Below are 13,795 nucleotides of genomic sequence, written 5' to 3'. Positions count from 1 at the left end.
GGATAGAGCCAGGGAAGGGTCCAGGCTGAGTCCCAGGAAGCTGAGCCATCAGAGGGGGTTTCTTAGAACAGGGCCCCTAAGGCCTCCCCAACAGAGGGCCAGGCAAGCAGGGACAGCTGCAGTCCAGCCAGGCAGCAGCCAGCTGCTGCTGGGAGACTGGCCAGGCCGGGAGTGCGGGGGGTGGGCACGGCCCCCACCACCAGCGCGTGGGAGCGAGCCGGCAGGGCTGGGGCAGGGTTTCAGGTTGTCCTGTTTTTGCTGATCAGCTTGGTTAATGCTGAACAGGTGGTGGGGGGGGGAAAGCCAGCAGCTCCCTTGGGGACAGACAAGTTGCACGTATGCATGCACACATATGTGGGCAGGGCATAGGATGGGCGGGGCCAAGGCCAAGGCCCATATGGACTCCTGGAAACCCGAGGCCTGGCACTCAGCCCCTTGGGTCTGTGTCACTCAGGAGTGCCTCCATCCTGCACCCCCTCCCTCCATGCCCCTCGGGGAAAGACACCAGGCATACACAGGTTTATTTCAAAAAACAATAATTTATAAAAAGGCCATTTGTGTCTGTGCTTTCGGCTCCCAGCCTCCCAGGGGCACAGGGGTCAATGCTCCTTCCACCGAGAGCTGGGAAGATCGGGGTGGGGGCGCTTGGGGACATAGGGTTCCGATCTCCAAACCTCTGTTGCTGTTGGGAAGCAGGTTCAGAAGAGCAGTCTGGAGCCAGGCCCAGCCAAACCCCTAAGCAGGACGCCAACACTCAGGCTACTGGGACATTGGCAGCCGAACCCCAAGGGCAGGGCCTCATGCCCAGGGCTGAACTCTGGGCTGGGAACCCGGGGCCAGAGCGCGGGAAGCCTCAACTGGACCCATGGGCTAAAGACCGACCTCCCCAGAGTGGAGTCAGAGATCTGGAATGGCACCCCAAGGTCAGGGCCCCCGGATTGCCAAGGTCAAACAGTGCTTAGATTGTGGCTGAGCCAGGAGGCCCCTGCTCACGTCTGTACCCCAGGGAAGGGGAAGGGGCTGGGCCCCAATGGTAAGGGGTCGTGACTGAAGACAGAGTCATTGGAGGAACAGGTGCTGCTGGTGTCTCCTCCGGAGGGGGAGTAGGGTCCAAAGGTCAGGCGGAGGTCGAGGTACTGCGGGGAACAGAACACGTGAGCCTGCGCAAGCGCAGTGGGCAGCAGCAGGAGGCTCGGGGCGGGCAGGGGGCAGTACCTCCTCAGAGACCGCCAGCAGCACCTTGTCCAGCGCTTCTACCAGCTGCTTGAAGGTGGGTCTCTGGGAAGGCGCCGCGTGCCAGCACTCGCGCATCAGCCCGTACCTGGGGAGGTTAGGAGCAGCCTCAGGCCTGGGGGAGGGGCCTCGTGGCCCTGGGAGGGGGAGCGGTGGGTGGGGCCAGCCAGTGGAAGGGCGGGGACCCCGCCTAGGCCTCCCCTCTGGACCCAGGAGGAGGAGGGGGAAGGGAGGGGAAGAGAGGGAGGAGGCATTGCCCTCAGGACCAGCCAAGGTCAAGGCAGGGGCTGAGGACTGGAGGGTGGGGAGTGTGGGCCAGCCTCACAGCTCTGGGGGGCAGTGTGGGGGCCGGTCCATCCGATGGCCCTCCCGCAGCAGTGAGAACAGTTCCTCCACGGGGATGCCGGGGTACGGGGAGCCCCCAAGTGTGAAGATCTCCCAGAGCAGGATCCCAAATGACCACCTGGAGGCAGGACAGAGGATCAGCAGGGCACAGCTCCCCTGCCCACTGCAGGGGGCCCAGCGGGTGTGGGCTACACAGGGCTGGGGGTGATGACCCCTGGCAGGCACCCCGACCTCAGGTCGCAGGTCTTACACATCACTCTGGTGTGTGTACACTCGGTCAAACAAGGCCTCGGGGGCCATCCACTTGACAGGCAGGCGGCCCTGGAGGGAGAGGGGTGGCATTGGTGGAGTCCCGCCAGCCCCAGGCCTGGGCCCCCAGCCCCCAGCCCCCGCCGCCCTCACATTGCTGGTTTTCTTGTAGTAGTCAATGTGGTGGACGCCTCGGGCCAGCCCGAAGTCGGCGATTTTCATCACGTTGTCCTCGGTCACCAGCACGTTGCGGGCAGCCAGGTCCCGGTGGATGCACTGGGGGAAAGGCAGGCATGTGACACGGGGCTTGGGTTTACAGGAACACATGGCTGGGAGCTGGGCACATGCATCTTCCACCCATTTTACAGATGGGGAAGTTGTGACTGGGAAAGGGAGAGCTAAGCCGTCTGGCTTCAGGGCCTGGGTCTTCTCCCCAGCCCTGCCCCTGGGTCAGGATGAACCAAATGGGGACAGGAAGTGTCAGCTGCGCAGTGCCAAGGGCAGGGGTGTGAAGCTCTGGGGACATTTAGGCGGCAACGGGAAAGGGGAGATGAGGGGGGCAAGGGCAGAGGGGCCAGAGCATGGCCGCGGCCACACCTTCTGCGACTCCAGGTACTGCATGCCGCGCGCCACCTGGTAGGCACAGGAGACCAGGGCCGGGAAGGACAGTGGCCCCTCACTGCTCCTCGGTCCTTCGGGGCTGAGGTCGGGGCCCGGGGGCCGCCGGGCCCGCAGGAACTCCCGCAAGTTTCCCTTGGCCGCACATTCCACAATCACGTACAGGGGCCCTGGCGGGGAGGGGCACAGAGAGGCCACTGAGGTCACAGGCGGCTCTGCCGGCCAGCGCCTGCCCGTGCCCCGAGCCCCGCCCAGCCGCACCTTCCTGGGTGCAGACGCCTAGCAGGTTGATGATGTTCTTGTGCTGGCCTATCAGCTTCATCACCTCCATCTCAGACACCAGGTCGGCCAGGTCCTTGTCTGAGGCGTTGTCTGCAATGGGTGGGGAAGCTGCCATCTAGCTGCTCAGGGCGGGGCGGGGGAGGGGCAGCTCTGCGGCTGCATCCCCACCAGGCTGTGCGTAACCTCTCGGAACCTCAGGGTTCACTCGTGCGGAACCCAACAGTGGATCAGCCCTCCCTCTCAGGATGCAATGGCATTGAGGATCTGAAAGAGGGAGGCCTTCCAGAGAGAGACGGGAGACGGGAGACGGGGAGAGCTGGGACAGGAAGGAAGCTGCCTTGGGAAGGGTTGGCGCTGGTCCCTCAGCGGGGGTGGGAAGCAGGCTGGCGCCCTGAGGCCTCTGTCTGACCAGGGCCTGGCATCCATCCGGCCTGGGAATTCTGGGAGCTGCCAGCACAGCTCAGAGAGGGGAGCGGCTGGAGAGAAGGCTGAGGACCAGCGGCCGGGCTCCGGAACTGACCTGCGGCCCCGGGTCAGTGGCGCAGCGCCCCCGCCCCCGCCCCCGCCCCCACCCCCACGCACGCCACTATCACAAGGCTGTTTCCCAATCCCTGCCTCCCAGAAAGTGCCAGGTGGCCCCAGCTGCTCTGAGACAGGAGAAGGAGGGAGGAAGAGGGCCGGAGGGAGGAGGGCGGAGGGGGGAGAGGAGCGGCTTGGGCTCCTTGGGAGAGGGGGCTGGGGGAAGGCAGTAAAAGGCTCCAGTGGGCAGCTCCTAGGGTCTGGCACTGACTTTACGCAGAAGTGCTGCTCTTCCAGGGTGCTGGGCACAGAGGCCAGACCTGGGAAGGGCCCAGGGAAGGCTGCAGGTGTGTCTGGGGGACCATGGGGGATGCGAGGTTCAAGGAGACCTGTGGCCAAGGCTGACACTGGCAGAACTGATGGAGGATACAGAACTCAGTCACCCCAAATCCTCACCATCATCCTTGCCCCGACGGCTAGGATCTGATGGGCCCTGACCATGTGCCAGGCACTCGCCAAGAACCGTGGGCCGGGAGGTAGGGGCCCTATTATTCACCCCATGTGACGCAAGGGGAGACGGACTTGAAAGCGACCTGCCAGCGTCAGAGCAGACTTGGACTGCGGGCCAAGGGCAGGGTCGCAGGCCTCTCCCAGCCTACCCTCCTCCCCAGGCCCCTGCTCTCCACTGTGAGCCCCACAGGTGCACCTGCCCCCAGGCTCCACACACACTCACCCTTGAGCATCTTGACGGCCACGGTGCTAGCTTGGTCAGGGCGGGCAGGGTCCATGCCGAAGGCCTCTGCACGCACCACCTGCCCGAAGCAGCCCTCTCCCAGCGGCTTCCCAAGCACCAACCTAGGTGTGCGGAGAGGCCAGCCCTCAGAGCCCAGGTGGCACACCAGCAGAGAGGCTGCGTGCCCGTCCTTGTCTCGGCTCAGTGTACCTGTCCCGGGGGAACTCCCACAGCGGGTCCAGAGGGAGGTCTAGACTCACGAGGCCAGCGAGCAAGGGGGGGCCGCTGGAGGAGAGCCGGACGCCTCGCACCAGGGACGAACTCGACTTGCCTGAGGAGCCCGACTCCAGAGAGAACTGGAAAGTAGGAGGCGTGGCTGAGCCTGCTGCAGGCAGGCTGAGGCCCTGACTCGGCGGGTAGGGCATGGGGCTGGGGCTGAGCACGGTACCTGTCGGGCCAGAGGGAAGCGGGACAACTTCTGCACCGTGGCGGGCTGCCGAGCACGCCGGCCGTGGAGCACCTGCCCTCGGTATAACCCGGCCAGCAGCAGGAGCACAGCCAGAGCCAGAGAGCCAGAGGCATACAGGATGATGTCTGTGTACCTGGCCTCGGGTGAGGCTGCTGTCCATGTGGGGTCCTCCTCTGCCCGCGCAGACAGATGCACACAGAGAAAGATGGACAAATGGACTGGTGAGTGGTCAGGCTGGCCAGCCCTGCGCTCTCTGTCTCAGGCTTTGCACATGCACACACACACATACATGCACACATACTAAGAAAGCGGCAGTCAGACCCATCTCAAACACCTATACCCCAGAAGGTGCCACAGACAGCCACGTGCAGAATGAAACCCATAAACCCATGGGCCACACCCCCCAGCCCAGACCTCACGGATTCACCAGAGACCACAATAGGGACCAAGTAAGATGGCAGCCTGCTCCGGCCCCCTAAGGCGCTCACCTGGCAGCACGGTGAGCCAGGCCGACTGGTAGGAGAGGCCGATGGAGTTGCCGGCCAGGCAGGTGTACTCGCCCGCGTCCTCGGCCGAAACGTTTCGCAGGTACAGGACTTCCACTTCGGAGCTGTTGATGTCTGCGGTCTGGAGAAGAGGGACACATTAGGGGGTGACGGCAGGGCTTGGGGCGGCCGCTGGGTCCCCCGCTCCCCAGCCATGGGTGGCAGGAGGGGAGGGCTTATGCACCTTCAGCACTTGCACATAGGGGAAGCCGTCGGCGCCAAAGCTGCTGCCGTTGATGACGATGTGTTTCAGCCACTGGATGTGGGGCTGGGCATCACTGTACACCTTGCACAGCAGCTCCACGTCACTGCCCGCCACAGCCGTGGTGTTGGCCGGCAGCCCCGCCTGCAGGATGGGCCGGTGCGGGGAGCGCTCTGGGGGCCGGGTCGGGCCGTGAACCCTGAGCAGCGGCACCCGGACAGGCACCCTGCTCCCCTGCCTCTTCCAGGAAGGCCCTTCCTAACAGGCAGCTCAAACCGTGGCCAGCGCCCGCTACCCTACTTAAACCTTCTATGGCTCCCTGCTACCTTTGGGTGAAGAATGACTTCTCAGCCTAGCATTCAAAACCCTCCAGGGCCGGGTCCCCCGTAAATGCCACACCTCAGACGGGCATCTCCTTGCAAATGCACTGCACCCCTGCACTCTGGTGCCTTAGCTGTGCTGCAGCTCTCGGCCCCCCTGCTCTTCTCATTCCCGCTCTGGGCAGACCCCCTGACTCCGGGTGTCACCCTCTGGGCCACCTGGTCACTTTGAGCTGCTTGCCCCAGCTGAGGCCCAGTCTGTGTTACCTGCCCTGCCCCCCATGCACGGCTTCCCCCCGCCCATGCGCTCACCCAGCACATCCAGCAGGTAGCTGTAGCGGATGCTGCCCAGAGGGTTCTCCACCAGGCAGGTGTACGTGCCCCGGTCCGAGGGCACCACGCTTTCCATCACCAGGCTCCAGTGTTGGTGGCGCAGCTGGGGCAGAGGAAGGGGCCGCCATGGAACCCCCATCTCCCAGAGGGGACAGGGCACGAGGAGGCTGCGTCTTGTCCACAAGCTTAGACTCTGAGGTCAGGCCAAGGGTGTAGATCTTGGGACACAGGAGAAGGCCTGGGGGACCTGAGAGCCTGCGGTGGGAGACTTTTGAGTCTGCCTCTCCCTCGCTGGGCCACCTGAGCATGGAGTGATTGCCCTCTCTGAGCTGTAGCTTCCTCTGTGCAGGCCGCACAGGAGACCTGGAAGAAGCTCCTGGCTCCTGGCTTTGGACAGGCGCAGCCCTGGCCATTGCGACCATTTGGGGAGTGAACCAGTGGATGGAAGACCTCTCTCTCTCTCTACCTCTCTGTAACTCTGCCTTTCAAATAAATCAATCTTAAAGAGAGAGAGGAGATGCCAAAGCGTCCTGAGGCTTGCTGGCCCGGGGTTCTTCCAGCCGCACAGTTGGGGTTGCTGAGCGGGGAAGGCACTTGGTGGGGTAGCCGGATCGCCCCAGTCTGAAGCCTGGTGCTTCCCAGTTGCCTTCCACATTAGATTCACAGGTGCCAGGGGCCCGGGGGGAAATGAAGTCTGGGAGCAGATGGTCTGGGACTCCACAGCCTCACCCGAATCCCTCCAATGCGGTTCTCCCCATGGAAGGCCTGTCCGTCCTTGAGCCAGCGGATGGTGGGCATGGGGTTGCCTGCGGCTGGGCAGCGGAACTTGATGGTGTTCCCGGCAGGCACTGCATGCAGTTTCTTCTCCATGCGCTGGGGGTGTGTCCAGTATGGAGCTGGGGGGGGAGGAGGTGGGCGTACTGAGTGCCCCCCACCCCTCGTTTCAGTGACCAGATGGGGCGATGTGGACACGAGTCCTGGAAGCCTCACACCGACCTTGCTGAGGGTAACTGTGCCTGTTCGGGGAGCCCCTGTGGGCCTTGGGGTCCTCAGGATCGTCACTGGAGACCGAGGAGTCTGTGTCAGGGACAGAGCAAGCATCTGAGGACCAAGAGAGGGAGTCTCTCTCCCCGGGGACCTCAGCCGCCCCCGCCAGCCCCTCTTACCATCCACAGCCAAGGTGAGATTGTGCAGGACCGTCATGGAGCCTCGAGCCAGGCAGAGGTAGCGGCCGGCATCCTCGGGCAGGAAGCTGGCAATCTCCAGGCGGCCCCTCCAGCCCCGCACCCGGCCGGCAGGTGCTAAGCGACTGCCCTCCTTGTACCAGTGGCCGCCCCGCTCAGCCCGCCTGCAGCACAGCCGCACGGGCTGCCCAAGGGCCACGGTCAGTTCCTGCTCGGGCTGTTCCAGGCTGGGGGCTGGGCAGGGTTCTGTGGGCCGAGCACAGAACGCAGTGAGCCCCGCCACTCCGATGGGAGGCGGCCCCCTTGCGTATGAAGAACATGCTGCCCACGTGGGGCCCGGGCACCCAAGGACACGTGCTGGACATGCCACTCCTCCGCACGCAGCTGTGGGCCCACGCCACAGCGCCGAGGTGGGCCACACGCACACAAGTACTTGGCACGCATGCTGGACATGCTACACTCGGGACACACGTACACACACATACACAGACACTCAAAGGCACATGCTATACGTGCCACACGTGCTGCCTGGGCCGCCAAGCTACACACTGATGCACAGAACACACACACACACACACACACACACCCACGCAGCCAAGCGCTCACCCCCGGCTCTGCAGCCCAGCTGAGGGCCCAGCGCCCTGCAAGGCCCGTCCTCTGGAGCGCAGTGATAGATAGTGGCCGCTTGCTGGGAGCCAGACACAGAGTCTCAGAGGCTGAGGCCTGCCCTGCCACCGCCTTCTCAGGGCTTGGGCTGGGACCCTCTCCGGCTCTGCTCAGCCAGCAGCCCCCTCCCAGGTTCACGCTTCCCACCCCTGCGACCCTCTCCCACCTTTGGGGCCATACCCAGCTCCACTTCCTCAGAAGCCTCAAGGGACAAGGCTGGAGCCCCAGGTGCCCCCAGCAGGACCCCCAGCAGGGCCAGTAGCACCCACATCTTCCTGCAGCTCCCAGGACTCAGGCTGGAACTCCTGGAACAGGGGGCAAAAAGAGCAGCTGCCACACGTGCGTCTGGGCCAGCGCTATTGCCCTATTTTGCAGATGAAGAAACTGAGGCAGGTTGGTCCAAGCCCCTAGCCCGGCTGTGGCAAGGCAGAGACTGGAACCAGCTCTGTTGCTGCTGCCGCTGCCGGAGCCCAGGGCCTCCCCCTGGTTGCTGGTGCAGGGGGAGCTGGGCTCGGCTTCCTGCTCTGCCTGGGTCCTGCTGAGACCCTGGCACAAGTTCACAGAAAGAGCAGTTTGGGGATTCTTTCCTTGGAGCGAGGCAGAGAATGGAGAAATATCTGCTGTTCGCTCTCAGCACACATAATTTACTTTTTGCTGAATAAAGAAATTTATTGCTGAAGAGCCAAAAAAAAAAAAAAAGTGAAATGTGATAGCAGGCCAAACGTCAGCAGCTGCATGTTGTTGGGGCTGACCCCTACCCCTAGGGTATTCCTGGCACCCATGCCTAGCAACTGGGTGCTTGCACCAACAAGGCAGCACTCCCCACGTGGAGCAGGGAGAGGGCCTCATTCGGAAGCCCCGCAACCCCACACAGGAGTTTCTGTAGACTCTAAAGTGTCAGCACCAAGTTCAAGTCTCGGCTCCCACCAGCTTGCAAGTCCTGGGCTGTCCCGCTCCAGGCTGTTTTGAGATAAAAGCGGTGATATATGTGGGGACTAGGCACGTGGCATACTGGCATGTCCTCCCCGCCCCTCTTGTCACCTGTCACCCTGGTCTGCCCTCAGCCGGTCAGCTCTGGTCCTGTCAGGTACGAGGTGCACACCCATCTCATTTGGTCACTTTCTTCCCAGTGCTACTGAGCACGTCTCTGTCCCCCCAAAGGAACACTCAGAACCAAGCAAGGGGACAGGCTGTGGTCCCAGGCAGCCACTGGCTATTCCCTGGGGCTGGGTGCCAGCCAGGTGTCAGTGGTGTCTGCAGATGCGCCTTCCTGGAAGCCCACCACATCTCTCTGCAGCCGGGTCCCCCCCTCCCAGCCCTCTCTGTATTTCCTGTCCCTCCCCGGGGCAGGCCACGGTGGTGTCTGCTTGGGCCTTTGCAAACCTCCTCTGTTCTCAGCCTCTGCAAGGGCTTTGGGAAACACACGTCTGTCAAGTGCCCCCTCCGTCGGTTAAAGGCTCCCTGCACCCTGCAGGAAGCAGTCCCCGCGGCTCGTGTGTCTCCCAGGCCCCCTCTCTGCCCTGGCCAATCTCCCTTCACGAGCACGGAACCCACCGCCTTTCAAAACCCGGCGCCTCCGTGCCCTTCATCCCTCTTCTCCATCCCGCTCAGCTCTTTCTGTGACTGAGCCCAGCCCACCCCAGGGCTCCGCAAAGCGCCCCCTCTGCCTCGGGGCACAGCTCCGCGGGCAGTGGGGTGGGGACGCCTGGGACCCCAGGCTGCCCTGACCTCCCAACCTCAAACCTTGGCCGGGTCACCGCGGCGGCTGGCCACCCGCCCGGCGCGTGGGACCAGAGCTCCCGACTCCAGCATCAGACGGTCCCGGGTTATCCAGCCTCCGCACTCCCGCGCCGGAGGGCCCTGGGCCAGCGCTGCACCTCTCCGGGCGTCGGCCTCCCCTGCTCTGCCGCCCAAGGACAAGAGCGCTCTCCCCACCCGCCCGGCCACCTTCGGGGGGAGGTGCGAGCCGAAGGGTCCCCCTCCCCCGGGAGCTGCACCCGCCCCCGCCCGGGTGGGCAATGAGTAACCAGCTCCGTGGCCACGGTGCTCTTTGGACGGAGCGGGACAAAAGGCCCTGTGTGCGCTGTGGGTTACTGATTTACCGCCCTTCCACCCCCGCGCCGAGAGGACGCCCCCGTGCCGGGAGGGGGCAACCCCTGGACCCCGCCGTCGCTCGCCCCCTGGCGGCAGGGGGTGAAGTCCGGGCCCGCACGGGTCCTGGCTCACCTCGAACCTGCGTGGCTCCGCTGCCCGCACCAGGGTCCTGCTCACCTGGTTCCCCCGCGCCTCGCTCCCTGCTCACCCGATCCCCGCGCCCGGCGGGGCCTGCAGATAGCCCCGGCGCTGCTCCGCCCGCGGCGGGAGAGCCAGGAATAAACTCGCTACAGCGGCGTGGCCGCGGGCAGCTGCCCAGCCCCGCCCCGGCCCCGCCCCCGGCCGGTAGTACCTCTCAGGGGCGTGGCAGGGCTCCGCAGCCACGCCCACCTAGGTCCCAAAGCGGCGACCCAGCATCACCGCCAGCCGGCCAGGGCCAGCCTGGCTACTACAAGCCACCTCCTCCGGCCCACCCAGACCCCTGGCGGGGCTTCCAAGTTCTCGTCCACTGCCCAGCCGTGTCTCCTGCTCGTCACCCCTCGGGGAAGGAAACATTGACCCTAGCCTTGCTCCGCCATCTCTGTGCAGTGGACTGACTGCCCCACGTCCGCTCATTTGGCAACCTGCACAGTGACAGTTCTTTCTAGAAAATATTTATTTATTTATTTGAAAGGCAGAGTGACGAGAGAAGGAGAATCAGAGGTCGTCCATCTGCTGGTTCACTCCCCAAATGGCAGAGCCAGGAAGCCAGGAGCCTGGAAGTCCATCGGCATCTCCCACGAGGGTGGCAGAGGCTGGGCCATCTTCCACCTGCCTTCCCAGGAGCATTTGCAGGGAGCTGGATTGGAAACAGAGCAGCTGGACTTGAACCAGTGCTCTGATTTGGGATGCTGGTGGATGTAAGCGGTGGCTTAAGCCATGGAGCCTCAACTCCAAGTCCAGAGTGATTTTTTAAAAGATTTATTTAGGGGGCCAGCGCTGTGGCATAGCAGGTAATACTGCTGCCTGCGGTGCAAGCAGCCCATGTGGGTGCCGGTTTGAGTCTCAGCTGCCCCACTTCCGATCCAGCTCTCTGCTATGGGCTGCCCCAGCCTGAGAGATCTGGAAGGGAGGAGAGGAGAAGAGGGAGGAGGAGGAGAGGGGAGGGGAGGGGGAAAAGAAAAGAAATCTCTCTTTTTGGCAATGTGGCAATGTAGTTTATGGTTTTTAAAAGTATATTTATTTATTTATTTATTGAAGAGACAGAATTACAGGGAGAGAGAGAGAAAGGTCTTCCATCCCCTGGTTCACTCCCCAAATGGTCACAATGGCCAGGCTGGGCCAGACCAAACTCAGGAGCCAGGAGCTTCTTCCAGGTCTCCCATGTGGGTGCAGGGGTCCAAACACTTGGGCCATCTTCCACTGCTATGATCAGGGAGCTGGCTGGGAAGTGGAGCAGCCAAGATTCAAACCAGCGCCCATATGGGATGCTGACATCTCAGGTGACTGCTTTACCTGCTATGCCATAACGTCAGTCCCACCTGAGTTATATTTTAAATACAAATCTGACTGTTTTATCTTCCCCTTTAATTTTCCAGTAGCTTCTCACAAAATTATATATAGGTTTTTAGCATAACCTGGCCCCTGCCCACATCTCCAGATTGAACCTTCATGCCCTTTTATCTTGCTCCCACCCTGCCCCTGGGCCTTTGCATGTGATTTCCCTCTTCCTGGAACGCGCTGTCCCGTCTTGGTCTGGTGAAGTCTGTCTCCTTCTCAGGTCCTGCTCCTCTTGCTTCTTCTGGGAGCACTGAGCTCACCGGGTGCTGCAGAGCTGCCTTTTCCTGAGTGATTCAGAGCACAGCTTGCAGCACTGGGCTGTGTGCCCTCACCTCTCAGCACTGTCGCACACAGCCTTGGCGGGTCCCTCCATCCCTGTCTTCATCCTGTTGGCAGGAAAGTGGTAGCTGATAGCATCAACCTCAAGAGGTTGTTGCAAGAAGCAGACCTGTGGGTGTGTGCAAAGCCATCATCCAGCATTTGCTTTGCAATGCTAGCTGTGATTACTTCTTATTTTTTTAAAGAATTATTTTATTTATTTGAAAGACAGCATTACAGAGAGAGAGAGGTCTCCCACCCGCTGGTTTACTCCCCAGATGGCCGCAATGGCCAGAGCTGCACCGATCTGAAGCCAGGAGCCAGGAGCTTCTTCCGGGTCTCCCACGTGGGTGCAGGGGCCCAAGGACTTGGGCCATCTTCCACTGCTTTCCCAGGCCATAGCAGAGAGCTGGATTGGAAGTGGAGCAGCCGGGACTCGAACTGGTGCCCATATGGGATGCCAGCACCGCAGATGGCAGCTTTACCTGCTGCACCATTATGATCACTTTTTGATCTGGGATTTCTTCATATTTGCCAGTATTGTAGCTGAACCATCAGGAATGTAAATGATTGTGAAGTGTTCCCTCTGGGGAGGCAGGAGCTGTGCCCACGGACCTGGCCGCCGTGTTAAGTGCAGGGTACACGCAGGTGCCTCCCAGATAGCTCCACTCTCGGTGTGCTCTGGTCGGCCTCACCTGCAGAGACCCATGCTGCGGCCAAACTAGAAGGCCAGGCACCCTCTGACCCTCTGACCTGTGACCCCTCACCTGAGACGAGGCCCTCTCCTCCCCCGCAGGCTCTGGGAGAAGCGCAGAGGCGCTGCCCGCTTAGCAGCTTCCGTCCGTATTGTCATGCGAGAGTCCAGCTCTTCCCGGCCTCACTCCGAAGGCGGGTGGGGGAGGAAGGGGCATCTCTTTGCATAACTAAAAGGCCCATTAATGCAATTTTTTGTTTTTCCTTTTCAGACAAAGGAACACCCTCTTCCCCAAAGATAAACCGGAAAAGAACTGGTTCTCCTTTAAAAACAGTTTGTCAGAATCCATCCCCAGCCCCCGGCCTGGCTGCAGTGCCCCGGGAAAGATGAGACTCCTGCCTTGGGGCGCTGCCCTCCAGGGAGGGGCCTCACCAGACCCCAGGTTCCCAGAGAGGCCCGGCTCTCCATCTTTGGTCCCTTAGTAAAGAGGTTTGTGGGGGACAGAGTAAGCACCAGCAGCCGTCCGACCCTGCCCCGCGGCTGGCGCTCACAGACCAGGGCCTTTCCCAGCTTTATCCGAGCCCTGCTAGCTCACGGTATGTGAGCAGCCGCCTTGTCTCCCTGGATGCCTACCCCTCAGCTCCCAGGCCCCAGCCCACGCCCCCAGAATGTGCCCCCCGCCCCCCTCTGCTCTGCCCCCTCCCCACACTCACAGCCTCCCACACTGGTCCTGTGTACAGTCTGATGCGCTGCCCCCACGCTCAGCCACAAGAATTTGCTGAAAGCTCGCGGGCCCCCCGCTGCTCTGAATCCCAGGGAGAGAGCAGTGAATTGGCCACCCTTCCCGGAGCTGCTGGCCCTGGCGTGGGGGCAGTGAGAGGCGGCCCGGCCTCCTCTCCCTCACACTCTCACTTTCTTGCTAACACTCTCACCAGCCAGGCTTGCAGCCTCTCTCTCAAAGATTTCTCTCTCTCTCTCTCTCTCTCTCTCTCTCTCTCTCTCACACACACACACACACACACACTCTTGCTTAGCAAAGGCAAGACCCTACCATCCTAAGATCCTGCCTTTAGCCTGTCTCTGCCTCAGTTTCTCCTTCCAGAAAAATGGGTGCACTCCTGCGTCTCACTTCAGGGATTCTGGGAAAATGCACAAGGTAGCAGATGGTGAGTTTCACCAGAACAGGAAATTGGTAACACGTACAGCATTGGCTGGGTTCCCACTGGGTGCCAGGTGCTGTGCTTGGTGTTGTCTGTCCTTTGACCTTTTCCCCAGGACAAATGGTTTATGAAGCCTTAGCCCACGGGGCCCAGGGTCCTGGCTGCTCCACTTCTAATCCAGCTCTCTGCTAATGGCCTGGAAGAACAGTAGAAGATGATCCCAAAAGCTTGGGCCCCTGCACCCATGTGGGAGACCTGGGAAAAGCTCCTGACTCCTGGCTTCAGATCAGCC

At 62.0% G+C, this 13,795-nt stretch overlaps 1 protein-coding gene across 5 annotated transcripts; it reads right to left on the bottom strand.

Moving 5' to 3' along the window:
* Positions 1-519: 519 nt before the first annotated feature.
* Positions 520-10,105, bottom strand: FGFR4 (fibroblast growth factor receptor 4). 5 transcript variants are annotated; one of them, XM_008255456.4, is made up of 18 exons: positions 9,970-10,105; positions 7,879-8,003; positions 7,015-7,278; positions 6,845-6,925; positions 6,578-6,744; positions 5,828-5,951; positions 5,178-5,368; positions 4,937-5,075; positions 4,428-4,621; positions 4,190-4,335; positions 3,980-4,101; positions 2,707-2,817; positions 2,425-2,615; positions 1,981-2,103; positions 1,829-1,899; positions 1,559-1,696; positions 1,216-1,321; positions 520-1,136 (listed from the first exon to the last, which is right to left on the bottom strand). In XM_008255456.4, the coding sequence occupies exons 2-18, from the start codon at positions 7,967-7,969 to the stop codon at positions 990-992; spliced, it is 2,406 nt and encodes an 801-aa protein (XP_008253678.1). In that variant the 5' UTR covers positions 7,970-8,003; positions 9,970-10,105; the 3' UTR covers positions 520-989. The 5 variants fall into 5 exon arrangements, with proteins under 5 accessions (XP_008253678.1, XP_008253677.1, XP_051700420.1 ...); XM_008255455.4 differs by having other exon boundaries at positions 9,925-10,068; XM_051844460.2 differs by having other exon boundaries at positions 7,865-8,003; positions 9,970-10,066.
* Between the last annotated feature and the right edge of the window lie 3,690 nt (positions 10,106-13,795).

The sequence above is a fragment of the Oryctolagus cuniculus genome, chromosome 6 (assembly GCF_964237555.1).
Source record: "Oryctolagus cuniculus chromosome 6, mOryCun1.1, whole genome shotgun sequence".
NCBI lineage: Eukaryota > Metazoa > Chordata > Mammalia > Lagomorpha > Leporidae > Oryctolagus > Oryctolagus cuniculus.
The sequence above is the reverse complement of the archived record's forward strand: the minus strand, read 5'-3'. Positions and strand labels throughout refer to the sequence as shown.